The sequence below is a fragment of the Anolis carolinensis genome, chromosome 3 (genome assembly GCF_035594765.1).
Source record: "Anolis carolinensis isolate JA03-04 chromosome 3, rAnoCar3.1.pri, whole genome shotgun sequence".
In the NCBI taxonomy this organism is placed as follows: Eukaryota; Metazoa; Chordata; class Lepidosauria; order Squamata; family Dactyloidae; genus Anolis; species Anolis carolinensis.
In genome coordinates, this window is record NC_085843.1 from 276,482,249 (window position 1) to 276,500,910 (window position 18,662).

The following is an 18,662-nucleotide window of genomic DNA, read 5'->3' on the forward strand; positions in this document are numbered from 1 at the left end:
AAAATACAATCTCAAAGATCCACATTATTAAACTCTGCAAAAGTCCTAAGTTCAGGAACTGCAGAGTTGGAAGAGATCTTGAAATATTTGGCAGCCAGTTTATCCTGTGCTGACGGAGAGGTCATTCGGGACAACTGCGAGCCCATTGTAACACTTTAGTCCTTAGAAGCACAATTGCCTACTTGGCACAGTTTGCTAGTTCCACGAACCACACAGCATTAAGGCATATTGGATAAAGGGACAAACAGTAGAAATGCGACGTTTTCTTTCCTAGCGAAAAGGAGCCACAACCAAGCAATGTATGTAAAGTTGCATCTCGGACCCCAGGAACTCCTTCCCCGACGGAACACATCAGGTTATTATTAAGTAATCACAGCAAATGCTCTTAAAATATGATGTTTTTCTCTCTTTTCTCATGCATCCAAAAGGAATCAGGCCCTAAAATTTCCCTTCCTTGCTCTGCCATAATTTGACTCCATTCTAGTATTAATGCAGCCTAGCATTTCTGCCTCCAGAAAGAATATTGCAAGGAACAGGCACATTTTGGAGGACAAAAGGACATGAAGAGTCCAGTGTTATTTATTGCCATAATGAGAATAAAGCAAACTCAGCACTGCGCTTCTTTTTATTGCCGGGAAGGTGATCACTTTTGTTATTGCCTTTAACACAGGAGTGGCAGTCATATGGATCACAGGTTTTATCTCTTCCTTTGAAATAAGCTATACCCCGATTATAGTTTTACAACTTAAAAAAAAATCTTTTCCTATTCTATAATTCTGATCCCAACATTGGATGCATGTTCAGTTTTAAAGTATAATTGGGACTTAAAATTGTGATGGTGTTGCAGCATTCGTTTATAATTGGCCCCATTGAGCCCAGAAAAAAGGGGAAAAAAACATTTGGAAAAAATGTATTTGGCAGTGTTTCCAACTAAAGCTTTTGAAAAAGAAAAACATTTACTCTCATTTCTACAAGAGGTGCCTCTGGTCTCCTGAGAGACCAAAGCATGGATCAGATGGATCATGACTCAACATCCAAAGCTGCGATGAGTCACTGTTGTTTTGGGATGACGATATCATTAAGATCATGGTGTATTCTTCAGCACATGCTCTAATTTGTGCTGCTAGAGTCTGCTGTCTAGGTTTCCTCTGCAAAAGGGTTGAAAGGAAATCTCCAGACGCCTGGAACAATATCTGAGCTGACCCAAGGAGATCCGGTTGTGCACAAAGGCTGCACAATTCATAAAGTCACCAAACCCACATTCATAATGCAGAGTACAGCTTGTAATCGCGGAAAGCGGAAATGTCCGTTTCTTATAAACAGGGCATATCTTGGCAAGAACTCTCCCCGACTTGTTTGCTGCACAAAGGCACAATAAGGAGAGGAAAGAAAACTCCCATTACTAAAAACAAGGGAAGCATCGCACTATTTTTTTCTACGACATGCCCTCCAACTGTGCAAATTTGTCAGAGACAGTCCAGATTAATCCTCTGCTATCCCAAATATTCAGGTGCTTTTATTTGCTGTTTCTCTCTCTCCTCCTCCCATCTTCCCACTTTCTCCTTTGCTCCTGAGTAAACTCAGTGAGGGAATTATAGAATCATAGAGTTGGATGAGACCTCATGGGCCATCCAGTCCAAGAAGCAGGACATTCAAAGCACTCCCAATAGATGGCCACCCAGCCTCTGCTTAAAAGCCTCCAAAAGCAAAGAGTTCCCCTGCTGAACAGCTCTCACAGTTAGGAAGTTCTTCCTCATGTTCACGTGGAATCTCCTTTCATTTCCTTTAGTTTGAAGCCATTGTTTCATGTCCTAGTCTCCAGGGCAGCAGAAAACAAGCTTGCTCCCTCCTCTCTATGACTTCCCCTCACATATTTATACATGTCCCTCATCATGTGTCCTCTCAGCATTCTCTTCTGCAGGCTAAACATACCCAGCTCTTTAAGCCGCTCATCATAGAGCTTGTTCTCCAGACCCTTGATCATTTTAGTCGCTCTCCTCTGGACACATTCAGCTTGTCAACATCTCCTTTCAATTGCAGTGCCCAGAACTGGACACAGTATTCCAGGTGTGCTCTGACCAAGGCAGAATAGAGGGGTAGCATGACTTCCCTGGATCTAGACACTATATTCCTATTTTGCAGGCCAAAATCCAATTGGCTTTTTCGCCGCTGCATCAGATTGTTGGCTTATATTTAACTTGTTATCCAAAAGGACTCCAAGATCATTTTCAAATGTACTGCTGTTGAATCAGACATCCCCTATTCTGTATCTTTGCATTTCCTTTTTTTTCTGCCTAAGTGGAGTTTTTTGCCTTTGTCCCTGTTGAAGTTCATTTTGTTAGTTTTGGCCAATCATCTCTCTAATCAGTTAAGATCGTTTTGAATTCTGCTTCTGTCTTCTGGAGTATTAGAATAAGAGAGAAGAGGGCACAACATGGTTCTTCTCTGCAGTTTCAGGCAAAAGCAAATTACTGCAGTGTCTCCTACTTTAATAACTTTGGCCATCATGACCACATGTTGATGCTGTTTGGCTACAAATGTCCTTGTTTGAACCTGGGAAATGTTGTAGCTCCCAGGCTGTTTTTTTACAGCTCTCAACCACCCTGAACTCCCTGGGAAACGCCCTTTCCTTGCCAAAACAACAAAAAAGGAGTGAGTGGCCTCTCCTGGAAGCTTACAGAAGCAGCAATTCAGAAAATTGATTCGCAGCTCCATCCTCCCTGCACTTATCCACTGTATCAAATTCAAATCCCTTAGTTGTCCCAAGGAGGGAATTGCCCATTTTCCTGGATCAGTTTGGTGGCCTGGATAATGTCCAGCCTGACTCTGGCAGAAACTCCATGCAAAAAGTTTCATTCATGTCTTGTTATCTCCAATCATGGATTGAAAGTAATGCTGGAGTTCCTCCTTGCCATGTTCACCCTGCTGACTAAGGGGTGCTCGGGGTGGGCTACTTCATTGGGTCACTCCTGGCCAAAGAAAGACCCCTGTTTCCTCAAAATATAACCCACTCAATTGCCTTTGTTACTCAGAAGTGAAACATACAAAGTGTTGAATGGTGTAGCTCCATCCTTACTTTTGATCTGGAAGTCCTATCCTGGGAGCTCATTTTGCCATTGTCTCTGATGTTTGCCTTGACATTATCTTTGTCTCTTTATAAATGGAAACTAGTCCTTTGACAAAGATAAACATGAGTGTCACAGAAAAAAAAATCCCTTATTCTTTGAACTCTTGTCTAAAAGGACAAAGGTGGGTGGAACTGGGTTTTTCATTGTTTGTTTCTTTGAACCCTGAGCTGCCAAAAGGGTCCGAGTTCTCACTTGGCCATGCAAATCCATTCGGTGCCCTTGGGCAAATCACACTATTTCAGTCTCAGAGGAAGGCAAGGATCTAAACAAATCCTTCCATGAAAACTCAAGGATAGTTTCACTTTAAGGTCTCCATAAGTTGGAAATGACTTGAAGGTACACAAACCATTAATTGCATCCCAGCAGGATAAATTTAATGCACAAATATAGCAGCAATGACACCTTCTTGAAAGTAGTATATGTGAAAAGGATTTAGAAGACCACAAGAGAACCATGAATCAAGAATGTGATGCAGCAGCCAAAAAAAAGAGAAGCCAATGAGATTTCAGGCTATAGGAGTATAACATTGAGATTGCGGGACATAATAGTTTCACTCTAGTCTGCTTTGGCAAGACTTCAGATGGATTGCTGTGTCTAGTTCTTAGAACCAAATAACAAGTTGAACAAAACTGGGTTTTGGTGGCATTGTTGGAAGCCTTAGAGAACATTGAACACCATGACAAATAAATTAAAGACACACACAGGTGTAAGTAAGTAGGATTTCCCCCTGCATATATTACTAACGGAACCCCGGTGGTGCAGTGTGTTAAAGCACTGAGCTGCTAAACTTGCGGACCAAAAGGTCGTCGGTTTGAATCCGGGGAGCGGAATGAGCACCCACTGTTAGCCCTAGCTTCTGCCAACCTAGCAGTTCGAAAACATGCAAATGTGAGTAGATTAATAGGTACCGCACTGGTGGAAAGGTAAGTGCGCTCTATGCAGTCATGCTGGCTACATGACCTTGGAGGTGTCTACGAACAACGCCGGCTCTTTGGCTTAGCAATGGAGATGAGCACCAACCCCCAGAGTTGGTCACGACTGGACTTAACGTCAGGGGAAACCTTTACCTTTACGATATTACTAACAGGATGGCAGCTAAGACAGTAATGCAAAATATTTTAGGGTTGCTAGACCGTGACCTACCAACTATCAAAGAAAGCATCTACACAATTTTGAACTTGATTATATGGCAGCGTATATGGGGCCTCAGACTTTCAAAGAGCTGTCCAAGGTGCTAGATCTATTTGGGGGATAAGAGTAAGCACCTTTAGAGCCTGGAATAAAACCCAGGGAAAATTCCCCTTCCCATTGATATGGGAGTGAGCAGCTGTACTCATGAAGTCAGCCATCACTGCCTGCCTGCATTTTTTTGCATCTTCTTTGTGTCATGGTTATGCGAATTATCGGGATAACAGCCCCCACTTTGAAATTTTATCACTACTCTACTGGAAAATATCATGAGTAGGCAACATATAAACTTGAATCTAACAGAGTGCTCTTTGTGACATCATGGAGAGCAAGTTCAATGTAATTGTGGAATTGTTGAGGAGGAAAGTAGAATGACGTCACTCTTTGGAAACACATGCTTGCAAAATGTGTGCCTTTCCACTGCGCCGCTGAAATTGCCTTTTCAAGCACATCACATCAGCTGGCATCAAAGTTGTTCTTTGTTTCTCTATCCCGCAACCTCTAATAAGCTGCTGCTGATTCAGCTATAACATGATTCATGGCTGAGTGTGTTGTAAGGGGAGCAGAGGTGGGGTCGGGGCAACACACATGTATCAGTAAAGGACTATTTGACATCCAGTTGACAGATCCAGTCTTACGGAAGGGGATATTGAAACAAAAAGGCTTTGAAACATGAATCCCTTTTGGTTTTGCATAAGGTGTGTGTACATTTCCCACACTGTTCCGTGAAAGGAATGATTGCTGTTTGTGGAAAACATCAAAATGTATCCAGTCCAACACCCAGCAGAAAACACACGTCAAGGGGATGCCTTTATCAGGGCAATCAAATGGTGTGCAAGCTTTTGAAACTCACTGGATTCTTCTCTAGAAAATTCGGATTATTTTGATCCTATAATGGAGATGAAAATGTTATTCCCTGAGTTTTATTTTTACTTTGTCTTCAATGAGTCAAAGAAGGGGCAGAGGTCTCTACACTACACAAATCCTCCCTTAACACCACCTTAAACATAATTTTAAACACACATCCCAAATAGGCTGCAGCCCCTTAACTCTGACTACATCACTTAGCCCCTCCTGTGTGATTTTTGACAACTTTCCTTGATGAAGAAGCCAGTGATGTTCGAAAGCTTGATAAATATGTTTTGCACCTTTGGGTTGGTGTGATGAAGGCATCGCCACATTGTACATTTTGGAAACAGACACAATTTATTACCTTCAGTTGCAATTGTTAAGACATCAGTTACATCAGGCAACTTTCTCCCAGTAACCAAGATGATCATGGATCTTGGATCTTGGATCTCTGCATTGGTTGGAAGGTTCTGCTCATAGAAGGTTTTGGTTCTGTGTCTTGTTGTTTCCGACTTTTGGAAACCCTAACACAAGTCTCTCACGTGGAAAGATTTGTCCAGAATGCAATTTGCTTTTGGCTTCCTCTGAGGCTGAGAGAGTGTGACTTGTTCAAAGCCAACCAGTGGGTTTCTCCTCTGAACAGATCTTGCCAAGAGACCCCCCATAAGTTGGAAACAACATGAATGTATACAACAACAACAAATTATTTTCATGAATTACAGGTAGTTGTTAGTCCTTGCTTAAGGGGAGGTTTTAGGACACCTATCTATACACAAACTGCCCTTCCATCTTCTTGTTTCCAGTTTTCATCCCTAAGAGCTGTTAGACATCCAGAATGACATCCAGTTATTGGATGTATTACAACCTCACATAACAACCTAAGTTTCCGATGACAATTGCAGGAAAAAGGATGTAAAACCCAAAGCATTCACAAATCATGCTTAATGCATGATCACATTCAAGTATGACTCTTTCATGTTTGCAGTACACAACCCCTAAATTAATCTTGAGGGCTATTCAAATTGCTTCCTTACAAATTCTCTAGTTTTGTTCCATTTCAGAGAACTAAGCAACCCAATTTAACCTAAATAGGCTAAGCTTTAACTCCAGGCAATGCACTTAATAGAGATATCCAGATATTCCTTGGTTCAGAGGTTAGAAGTGATACTAATACTGGAAGATGCAAAGGGGAGAGAAGAGAGGAAACAGGGGTGAGAGGATAGGTGGTAACCTTAAGGCTAACCAATTTGTGACCCATGAAAGCTCAAGCTAAAAAAAATTAGTTAAGGGTGTTTTCTAACTGTGCAATTGGACACTACTGAATCCTGGAAGTTTTAGATCCTTTGCGGGTATTTGAAATTCTCTTTTGCATGCACAGAATCATACACATTGAACTACAGTATTAAAACTCTCTGGCAGGGAATTCGAAGTACATTGTGAAACTATAAATCCCAAGATTGCATAGGATTGATACATGACACTGAATGTGTTATCATATTGATCTAAGTGTACATTATGGATATAACCTAAAGGTACCATGCTTTTTCTTCCACTCCTTTCTTTTAATACTGAAATAGACTAAAATGACTATCTGGGAAATGGGATAGCTCATAAACCCCCACTTGAAGAAGCCAGCAAAATTGTAATGTCTTTTACTACATTTGGGGTCCTGCACAGATACCTTTCACCTCTAGCAGCCTTTCACTTCTTTTCTTCCCTTCATATCTGCAAATGAAATGCAGTTAAAATGGAAGTGATAAGTCCTGATTCACACATGCATGCAAATGTCTCAGTAATGTGCATGATCCAAGGGTTTATAGCCAAATAGATGAAAAGAACAATAAGGACTAATAAGTTTTATTTGACTTAGGCTTATGTAGAGTACAGCTCACATCATCAGCAAAACAGCAACTAAAATAAAAAAATTGCAATTTAACCTGTTTCTGCTGCAAGAGGTCAATACTGTACATGTTCCCACCTATCCTAGAAACAGCCAAACAGATTAATTGCCCACTTTGAAAGACACTACATTTGACACAATGGTCTGCAACAGCCCATTCAGCCATCCAAGTCATGAAGTGAGGTTGTAATCATTCAATGATGACTGTCCAACATATCTATGAATTCATCATTCATATGACTTAGAGCAACAATTGACCCTGAGAGCAAATCAAGCCTGAAATCTCACTAGAAGTGAACATGACAAAGAGGTGGCTGTTTTATTTTGGACATATCATGAGATGATGTGACTCACTGGGAAAGACAATAAGGCTAGGTAAGGTGGAAAGCAGTAGAAAAAGACTGTGTCATAGGTGGATTGGTTCAATTAAGGAAGTTATGGCCCTCAACTTGTAAGAGCTGAGTTGTGAGAAGTCTCTCATTCATGAGTTGTGACAGGTCTCTTTTGGAGGCCTTTCATTCAGAGGCTCATCATAATTGGAAGTCAACTGATGACATACAATAACAAGAACAAGAAAGAGTCAAGTAACCTACCAGATGTTATAGGACTTCAAGCTTATAGTAGCTCTAGCCAGAAGAACCAATAATGAAAAATGCTGATCTCTGTAGTTCAACAACATCTGGGATGCTACACAATTCCAAACTCTCACTTATATCCAATGGTTAGACCTATAGAATTAATGAAATTTACAGAATGGTTGACTTGCCAAGATCTCATTGATTTTGTATGTCCACCCTATCTGGAATTAGCAATTGGATTTGGGTCAACATGTGCCGTATGGCTCAGTGAGGAATCCCCTTGCATCTATAGGGAAGACTGGACAACCCTCTCCAATGTGAGTCTAGATATGTTTGTAGCCACATCTCTCCTTTTCAGTTAGACATTACAGAATTCATTACAGAAGAACTGGGTGTGTACTTTAATCCTTATTGTTTAAAGAGGCTCTGATCCATTGACAGGTGGGGTGGAAAGGCAGTTTTCAGTGCCTGACAGATTCACTATCACCTTTGTTTCTGTACAGAAATGATCCCTATCCACTACTAGCAGAAATATGGATTGGTTTGTAAGATTGATTAACTTATAACAGCTGGTGTTATATTCAGCATTCTAGCGAGCCCAGTGACGTAAGGCACTTTACAACTAAATAAAATTAAGAAAGAGATCTGATCCTAACAGAGAAGGCATTGGGGATAATATTGCTGAGAACTACTTAATGCTGGTAGCATTGCCATATCACTGTTAACACACCCAGTATGGTCTAATTTTAGAGAGCCTAAGCAGGGTTGGGTTGGTCAACCTTAGATGGAGATTTCCCATCAAGGTTAGAAAAAGAATCACATCTGCAACCAACAAGAGGCATGACTTCCGGTCAGAGACAATACTATGCAGCTAGAAGGATGAGCATTTGATTCATAATAAGGTATCTATTCATATTTCATACCCAGGTAAGAAGCTCATGGCCATTTCCTAGAGTCTCCTCAATTGTTGCTGCTATAATGTCCTAGCAAACAGGAACACAGAGATATGGTGGAAATATGCACCAGGGCCGATACCAGGTTTTGTAGGTCCCCTGGTAGTGCCAATGGCTAGAACAGATGCAACAATGTCATTTTCTTTGTATTTCTCTGGTAGTAGTTCCTTTCCATTTACACTGAGTAAAACAGTGGGTTCTGGTTGACTATCAATGCTACTGGTGTCCACCGTTTTGATTCCATAGCAATGCTTCCGCTGGTCCCAAGAAAATGACGTTATGGCATGGGCCTAGAAATGTTCTATAGGAATCAAAAAGTGGGGGATGTAGAAACAGCAACATGAAGGCATATCTGCCTTCAGGTTGTCTACTGACTTATGGCAACCCCATGAATTTCATAGGGTTTTCTTAGGCAAGGAATCCTCAGAGGTGGTTTTTCCACTTTCTTCCTCTGAAATATAGACTATAATACCTGGATCTGTTGATGGTCTCACATCTAAATGCTAACCATAGCTAACCCTGCTTAGCATCCAAGGCTAGATAGGTTCTTCTGGTGTCTTTGGGGGTATTTACTAGTCTTGACTAGCCTTATTTCACAAGTATTATTTTAAGCAATGAAGGGAAGGGGGTAGCAGAAAGATGAGACCTTAGCAAATGCCCAACACTGCCAGTCCAATTTCAACATGCATTTGCCCTTTCTTTTAGGAAGTGGTCCAATCGGCCCAACACCAAAAGCCTGTGGAAATCCAGCAGCAACAGGAACAAGGGGGAAGGGAAAGCTGGCGCACCTATGGAGTTTGGCTCTTGTTGACCAACACCAGGAAATAACAGGTTGCTTTTCCTGCTACATGATGGGTGTGCAAGACAATATGGTACATTCTTAAGACTTAAACAAGAACAACAAAACCCTGGTGGGTTGAAACAAATCTGCTGCATTTCCTTGTCAAATATGTCTGCTGTGGCAGAGTTCCATTTTAAATAAGCCGGCTGCAACTGAGATCACGTACAGTCAGTAATCTCAACCGAGCAAGGAAAGTAGGGGGATAATCCATCTAAAATTGATGCCTGGGGATTCTCCTCTGAGTTACATGTTTTCCAGAAGCACTGAAGCAACACCAATAGTCAAAATAAGGGAACACCTAGGTTGGCTTCAATATTTCAACTGGTTGCATCTTTAATTTGTCTAGATTATGCTGCATTTAGACCATCTTTTCTGCTCCTAAAACGCTTACCATCCTAGAACATATTTGCAATGATGACAATACTATACAATTAGGCCTTTTTGCACATTTAGCACAACGACAAAAATGATAACACACCACAAACCCCATGAAGCAAAAGGATCAGTACAATATAAGTGAAAATCAGTGTCCATTTTAGAAGGGCTGATCAAATGCTGTGTCCATATTTAATATCCTGGAAATGCAACCACTCATCCTTTGCAATGGCAATATCCGAGAAGGGCTTTCGAATGCTCTGCCTATATGTAATGCCCAGGAAAGCACCTTTTCCTTAGCAAAGCCCAGTTATTCTAGGGTCTAAGAAGGGCTAGTCCAATGCTCTGCCCATATTTAGTGTCTGGAAAATGTGCCCATCTTTCCCTAGCAATGGCTGGATGTGCCAAGGTTTGAGAAGGGCTAGTCCAATGCTCTGCCCATATTTAATGTCTGGGAAATACACCCACCCTTCCTTTGCAATGCCAGAATATTACAAGGTCTGGTTGACTACTATGCCCATATGTAATATCTGGGACAAGTGCCCACTCTTCCTTTGCAATGCCAGAATCTGAGCAGGGCTGCTTGCATGCTCTGCCCATATTTCATGTCCAGGAAAGGCTTTGAGATGTGCCAGGATGCCCTGTTCCCCTCCTTCTCCTGCCTCAGGTGTGACACTGACACACAAAAGCCTTCCCACCTGATGGGAAGGATGGAGGGCATCCTGGAAATCCCTTTTAGAAGGGTTGAGGAGCCGAGGAAGGGATCTCCAGGGGATGGATAGATAGATGGGAGGATGAGAGAGAGAGAGAGGCTTCTGTCCTTACCCACATGCGTGATGACCGTCGCCAGGCGCTGGCTGAGCTCTTGATGCGACATCTCTTCTTCTTTCAGCCAAAAAAGCATTTCACAAGCCAAGGCGAGGAGAAAGCAGCCAAGCAAGCGGCACACACTCGCCAGCCTCCCAGGTGTCGCTGGAGTGCCAGGCGGCTCAGCCCGAGGCAACAATGCCGGTGCCACTCCCACCGGGTCCGGCTCTTTCCTTCCTTCTTTCCTTCCAAGGAGGTTGGGCACCTTACGGGGCACCGGGCAGCCCTGGGATCCTTCGGAGAGCGGGATCTCCCTCTGCTTCCCACCGGATCCTTTGGCCAGGGATGGTCCAGACCCTGCCACTCCTCTTGGGAACCTCCTTGGCACGATCCCGGGTCTCACTCATCCTGGTCCCTCATCTTTCTTCCCAAGGAGGCAGGGCTACAGCTGGCCGCCGCCTGCTTTCCCAAGGAGAGCCTAAGGTCCTGATGCTGCCAGGCAGGAAACAGCCGAGAGAGCACAAAGCCCAGGTCTGTGGCACCGCTTGCTTTGCCTTCTCATCCCGCACAAGGGCATCCGACTATTTTTAGCCCGAGGGTCCCTCACCGCAAGCCCACCCGCCCCTCCTTTCTTCGGCAGCAGGGCTGTCAAGCCTCTCCCTCTCCCCCTCCTCCTCCTCCTCTCTTCTTCCTCCTCCTCCCCTGCAGCAGCTCCACCTTTGCTATTAAGAGATGGCTCCGGGTTGGGCTCCCAAGGCCAAGGAAGGGAGCAGGAGGAGGAAGCAGAACCCACAGGGAGGGAGGGAGGGAGGGAGGGAGGGAGGGAGGGAGGAGGGAGGGTCCTGAGCTCTCATAAAAACAATGGCACAAACTCTGAGGGTGCCTGCCATAAATATGGGCGAAACGTCAGGAGAGAATACTTCTGGAACATGGCCACACAGCCCGAAAGACATACAACAACCCTGTGATCCCGGCCACGAAACACAATGGCCAGGGAATAGGTGAAAGCCCTCATCCCAGGGTCCATTTAAATCCAGTCTTTTTTTCTGATCCAAACATGCATACTCACACACATTGCTAGAATGCACACATGCATTGCTAGAATATTGCTTTAAAAAAAAAACATTGTCTGCCTTTTAACAATAATTCAACATGTAGTTGTTATTATGTTTGCTGCTCAGTCGTTTAGTCGTCTCTGACTCTTCGTGACCTCATGGACCAGTCCACACCAGAGCTCCCTGTCGGCCGTCACCGCCCCCAGTTCCTTCAAGGTCTAGCCAGTCACTTCAAGGATACCGTCCATCCATCTTGCCCTTGGTCGGCCTCTCTTCCTTTTTCCTTCCATTTTCCCCAGCATCATGATCCTTTCCAAGCTTTCCTGTCTCCTCATGATGTGGCCAAAATACTTCAGCTTTGCCTCTAATATCCTTCCCTCCAGTGAGCAGCCACTGGGCATTATTTCCTGGAGGATGGACTAGTTGGATCTTCTTGCCAAGGTCCAAGGCTCTCTCGGGATTTTCCTCCAGCATCAAAGTTCAAAAGCGTCTCTCTTCCTTCACTCAGCCTTCCTTATGGTTCAGCTCTTGCAACCATAAGTTACTATGGGGAATACCATTGCTTTCACTATGCGGACCTTCATTGCCAGTGTGATGTCTCTGCTCTTCACTATTTTGTCAAGGTTGGCCATTGCTCTCCTCCCAAGAAGTAAACGTCTTCTGATTTCCTGGCTTCAGTCTGCATCTACAGTGATCTTTGCGCCTAGAAATATAAAGTCTGTCGCTGCCTCCACGTTTTCTCCCTCTATTTGCCAGTTGTCAATCGGTCTGGTTGCCATGATTTTGGTTTTCTTGATGTTTAACTGCAGCCCGGCTTTTGCACTTTCTTCTTTCACCTTGGTGATAAGGCTCCTCAGCTCCTCCTCGCTTTCGGCCATCAGAGTGGTATCATCTGCATACCTAAGGTTGTTAATGTTTCTTCCAGCAATTTTAACTCTGGCCTTGGATTCCTCAAGCCTCGCACGTCGCATGATGTGTTCTGTGTACAAGTTGAATAGGGAGGGTGAGAGGATGCAGCCCTGCCGTACTCCTTTCTCAATCTTGAACCAGTCTGTTGTTCCGTAGTCTGTTCTTACTGTGGCTACTTGGTCTTTATACAGATTTCTCAGGAGCCAGACAAGGTGACTTGGTATCCCCATACCACCAAGAATATGCCATAGTTTATTAGGATCCACACAGTCAAAGGCTTTAGAATAGTTAATAAATGGACAATGATAATATGCATTGTTGGATTGTGGTTAAAATGTAGAAGTGCAACTTTATTAAGAAGGATATTATTGCATTCACCTCATCCACTTGGAAGGTGGGAAGACGATATTATAATTCGATATAATACTAATAATACAATATAATAATATTAATTATATATTATATTTTACATGTAATATTACTAATAATATTACAATATATTGATACAGTACAATATAGTAATTTATTACCAGTATTGTACTATGCTAATAATATAATATTGTATGTAAATTTAATTTGTAAGCCACTCTGAGAAGGGTGAGAAGGGCGGCATATAAATGTAGCAAATAAATAAATAATAAAACCACTTCTAATTTTGGGGCTGGGTGTGCTTTGTATAATAATTGCTATAATAATAATAATAATAATAATAATAATAATAATAATAATAATAATATTTCAACAACTGGAAAAGTTGACACAATATGAGGATTTAAAGATCGAACTACAAAGACTCTGGCACAAGCCAGTCGAGGTGGTCCCAGTGGTGATCGGCACACTAAGTGCAGTGCCTAAAGTCCTTGGCCTGCACTTAAACACAATCGGCGCTGTCAAAATTACCATCTGCCAGCTGCAGAAGGCCACCTTACTGGGATCTGCATGCATTATTCGCCGATACATCACACAGTCCTAGAAACTTGGGAAGTGTCCGACGTGTGATCCAATTCAACAGCCAGCAGAATGTCTGCTGTGGACTCATCTTGTTGTGTTTCAAATAATAATAATAATAATAATAATAATAATAATAATAATAATAATAATGGGACTCTGAAGAAGGAGACAGAAGGCCTGATCCTTGCAGCCCAGGAGCAAGCCATTAGAACAAATGCAATTAAAGCCAAGATTGGAAAATCAGCTGATGACCCAAAATGCAGACTGTGCAAGGAAACCGACGAAACCATTGATCATATCCTCAGCTGCTGTAAGAAAATTGCACAGACAACTACAATCAGAGGCACAACTATGTGGCCCAAATGATTCATTGGAACTTATGCCTCAAGTACCACCTCCCAGCAGTAAAGAACTGGTGGGATCACAAACCTGCAAAAGTATTGGAAAATGAGCACACAAAGATACTGTGGGACTTCCGAATCCAGACTGACAAAGTTCTGGAACACAACACACCAGACATCACAGTTGTGGAGAAGAAAAAGGTTTCGATCATTGATGTCGCCATCCCAGGTGACAGTCGCATTGACGAAAAACAACAGGAAAAACTCAGCCGCTATCAGGACCTCAAGATTGAACTTCAAAGACTCTGGCAGAAACCAGTGCAGGTGGTCCCAGTGGTGATCGGCACATTAGGTGCCGTGCCAAAAGATCTCAGCCGGCATTTGGAAACAATAGGCATTGACAAAATTATGATCTGCCAACTGCAAAAGGCCACCCTATTGGGATCTGCGCGCATCATCCAAAAATACATCACAGAGTCCTAGACACTTGGGAAGTGTTCGACTTGTGATTTTGTGAAACGAAATCCAGCATATCTATCTTGTTTGCTGTGTCATACAATGTCGTTGTGTCAATAATAATAATAATAATAATAATAATAATATATTTTTTATTTCTTAACCACTTCTCCCCAAGGCCTGAGATGAGTTACAACAATATGGACAAACTTCGGCCCTCCATGTGTGTTGGACTGTAACTCCCACAATTCCTAACAGCCTAAAGGCTGTTACAACATACTCAAGATACAATAGATAAAAACATAAAACCATTTAAAACATCCACAGGAATATGTTAAAACCCCTCCTTCTTTGCAAATGCCAGGGTCCATTTGAATCAGTTGTTCTATCCAATGTGTACACACACATATTACAGATTGATGATGATAAATGGAAGCTCTTATGTGTGCCCGTGATCCAGAATCACCCACTCCACTCAGGTTTGCAGAACAAAAAATACAGGAACTCTACTAATTCCAAGAGATCAAGAAAACAGTAATATTTACAATGGCCCCTCTGAAGTCCACAGTCATAAACAGTCCTTTCTCGGTCCACAAATCTGCTTCAAAGAAGAATACAGTCCTGGTTCTTCACAGTTTTTTTCTCAGCAGCAAACAGGCCTCAAAATAGCAAGGCCTCTCTGAGTACACTGCTCTTTTCACCAGCAGTACTCAGTCAGCACTGAAATCAAACTTGTCCAAACTGGTTCTGCAGCAGCAGAACAGAAACGGTATCAAATCAATCCCCAGGTCTTTACAGGCTCAGCCAATCAACTTCATGCACTTCATTTTTCGTTAACACACACAGCACAGTACCTTTGCAAACCATGGCAACACACACACCCATGCAACTTCAGAGAATAAAATAAGTTGAAGACTGCTTCCAATAAAGAATTAAAAGCATTGTTGTCCTTCCATAGAGGACAGCAATGATAGCCACATATCGTTGGATTATGATTAAAGATGCATGTGCAACTTTATTCAGAAGAATAGAAAAAGTGAACATAGTTGCATTTATTTATTATATTTCTACCCCGCTCTATCTCACTCCGAATGGGACTCAGAGTGGCTTACAATTTAGCAAAATCTAATGCCGCGTTTCAGTACAAATGGACAGGTATCACACATCAAGCAATAAAAAGAGATAAAAACAAATAAACACAATTAAAACAGTTAAAAACATAATGCCTCATCCCATAGTCATCCATTTGTACTGCTATGTGTCAGTCCCTTATTGCACTAATCTCCAAACACTTGGTTCCATAACCAGGACTTTACCTTTTTCCTGAAGCTGATTTATGCCATCAGCTTAGAGAGTAGAAAGGAAACTTTAAATTTTGGGCTATGTTTTATTACTATTACCATTATCATTATTATCATTATTACATCTTACCAACCTCTCGCCAAGGCTTAGAAACCAAAATTGCTAGAAGGAAATGGTGGTTGCACAGAGTAGCACAACAACAGACGATAAAAACATAAAATAATTTAAAATACAAAAATAATGCCCAGGAAATTAAAATCCTTAAAATCCTAATCCCAGGCATATTTTAAAAGGTGCTTTTAGGATGTTTTTAAGATTTTTTTTTAAAGATGTTTTTAAAATGTTTTTTAAATTGTTGATTTTAGTCGGTTCTTGTAAGCCGCTCCGAGCCCTAGGGGAGTGGCGGCATATAAGTTTGAAAAATAAATAAATAAATAAATAAAATATGTCTGGATTAATTTAAATCAATTCTTCTTTCTGACACATTCATGCAACTGCAGAGAATAAAATAACTTGAATATTGCTTCAAGTAAAGAATTAAAATGGTTGTACTGTACTTCCATAGAGGACAGCAATAGCAACTATCTATTGATGGATTTTGGTTAAAGGTAGGTGTCGGCCACATTAACTTGAAGGTGTCCACGGACAAAGCTGGCTCTTCGTCTTAGAAATGGAGATGAGCACCAACCCCCAGAGTCGGACACGACTGGGCTTAATGTCAGGGAAAACCTTTACCTACCTTTTAGGTATGCAAAGGAAACTTTTAATTTTGGGCTATGCGTTGTTGTTGTTGTTGTTGTTGTTGTTGTTATTGTTGTTGTTATATCTTACCAACCTCTCCCTAAGACTATAAAACCAAAATTGCTAGAAGGAAATTGTGGTTTCAAAGAGGAGCACAACAACAAACAAGCTTTGTGTATGTGATGCTGACGTACATATATTGCTATGATGGAATTGTTCCAACAGCTCTACCAGGGAATTTTATTTATTTATTTAGATTATTCTGTTACTACATATATACATACAAATGCATCCGTGCACATATGCACGGATTGCTGGTAATCACGGTGGGGAAAGGCAGATCGTCTCGCTTAAGGCCATCTAATGAGATTTGAACTAGAAAACTTCCAATGCATTGTTTGCTTGTTGTCTTAGCCACTCTGTTACATGAGCAAATGATATGAAAGCTGAATAAAGAGGCCATTGCACCTCTATCTACATATAAAGTGCTTGCTCATTTCCAGAGTTCAGGTTCCTTGCTTGCAGGATGTCCACCATCATGAATCTTTAGGAAATTCAGGATAAAAGTCAAATTTCATAGAATCATAGAGTTGGAAGAGACCGCAAGGGCCATCCAGTCCAACCCCTTGCCATGCAGGAAAAGCACAATCAAAGCATTCCCAAAAGATGTCCATTCATGCTTTAAAACTTCCAGAGAAGGAGACTCCACCATGTACTGAGGCAGCATATTCTGCCGCAGATTGGCTCTTACCTTCATAAAGTTCTAATGTTTAGGTGGAATCCCTTTTCCTGCTATTTGCACCCACTGCTCTGTGTCTTCAGAGCAGCAGAACACAAGCTTACCTCCTCCTCCTCAATGTGACATCCTTTCATCTATTTATCTCATCTATTTAAACGGAGCCTCCGGTGGCCTAGCGGATAAAAGCCTCATGACTTGAAGGTTGGGTTGCTGACCTGAAGGCTGCCAGGTTCGAACCCCACCCGGGGAGAGCGCGGATGAGCTCCCTCTATCAGCTCCAGCTCCATGCAGGGACATGAAAGAAGCCTCCCACAAGGATGGTAAAAACATCAAAACATCCGGGCCTCCCCTGGGCAATGTCCTTGCAGATGGCCAATTCTCTCATCCCAGAAGCAACTCCAGTTGCTCCTGACACGAAAAAAAAAAATCTATTTAAACATGGCTATCATGTCCCCTCTCAACCTTCTCTTCTCCAAGCTAAACATATTTATTTATTTATTTACTTACCCTATTTATACCCTGCCTTTCTCTACCCTGAAGGGGACTCAAGGCGGCTTACATATGGCAATCATTCAATGCCTTAAAACACCTCTAAAAACATAAGCTTAAAATAAATTGAATTAAAAATTAATACATATTAAACATTAAAATTACCTTCAATATTAAAATCACTCCATCCAGAAATCATAGTCTAAGGCCATTCTGTGGTCATTTCACATATTCCAAATCTATTATTGCACCGTGCTATTCTCTGAAGGCCTGATCCCAGAACCAGGGAGGGGGCTGATCTAATACCCAGCTTCCTCAGCCGTTCCTCAGCTTCCTCAGTAGTTCTTCAGAGGGATTTGTTTCCAAACCTTTGACCATTCCCTGGACACCTTGTCCATCTCCTTCTTGAATTGACTGGACACAATGTTATTCCAGGTGAGGTCTGACCAAAGCAGAACAGAGTGGGACTATGACTTCCCTCAGTTTAAATGAATGTTTGGGATTAAGTTGTGACTAGCCCTCCCTATAAGAAAGGTATTTCTGAAAATGAGGTGCATTGCTGTTCACCTCATGATACCTGAAACTGTGGAAAATAGCAAATTCTATATTTTGACTATACATGGGCTGTGGAAGTATACCATAGAATAACACTGGAGCTCAAAAATATTTCAGGTGTGGGGATATGTTTTGTAGTCTGGATAGTTTGGATAAGTTAAAACCATGGATATCTGGGAGCTAAACAGAAGCCCTGAGGCTACTACGGAAAACAGCATTTAGAGTGTTGACATCTAGACAAGAGGTGCATCTACACTGCAGAATTAATCTAGTTTGATAGCACTCTGACAACCATGGCTCAATGCTATGGAATCACAGCAATTGTACTTTTAGAAGGTCTTTAGCCTTCTCTGTCAAAGACTCTTTAGGGCTTCACCAAACTATCACTCCTGTTGTGGTTCAGTCTGATGATGAAGGGGGATTTGCGTTTCAGCAGGTTAACCAAGGAAATGTTGAAGGCTCTGAATTGTCAGAAATGCAGGCTGACCAAGGAAATGTTGAAGGC

General features: G+C 42.0%; 1 protein-coding gene across 5 annotated transcripts in view; it reads right to left on the reverse strand.

The window, feature by feature from the left end:
• Positions 1-11,277, reverse strand: part of mcf2l2 (MCF.2 cell line derived transforming sequence-like 2) — a 196,908-nt gene extending 185,631 nt beyond the window's left edge. For 3 of the 5 annotated variants that reach the window (XM_062976810.1, XM_062976815.1, XM_062976813.1), the window contains exon 1: positions 10,638-11,277. In XM_062976810.1, coding sequence (XP_062832880.1) covers positions 10,638-10,716 — 79 coding nt within the window. In that variant the 5' untranslated portion in view covers positions 10,717-11,277. The remainder of the gene's footprint in view (positions 1-10,637) is intronic. The other 2 variants (XM_062976816.1, XM_062976809.1) reach the window with 1 other exon arrangement.
• Positions 11,278-18,662: the final 7,385 nt, after the last annotated feature.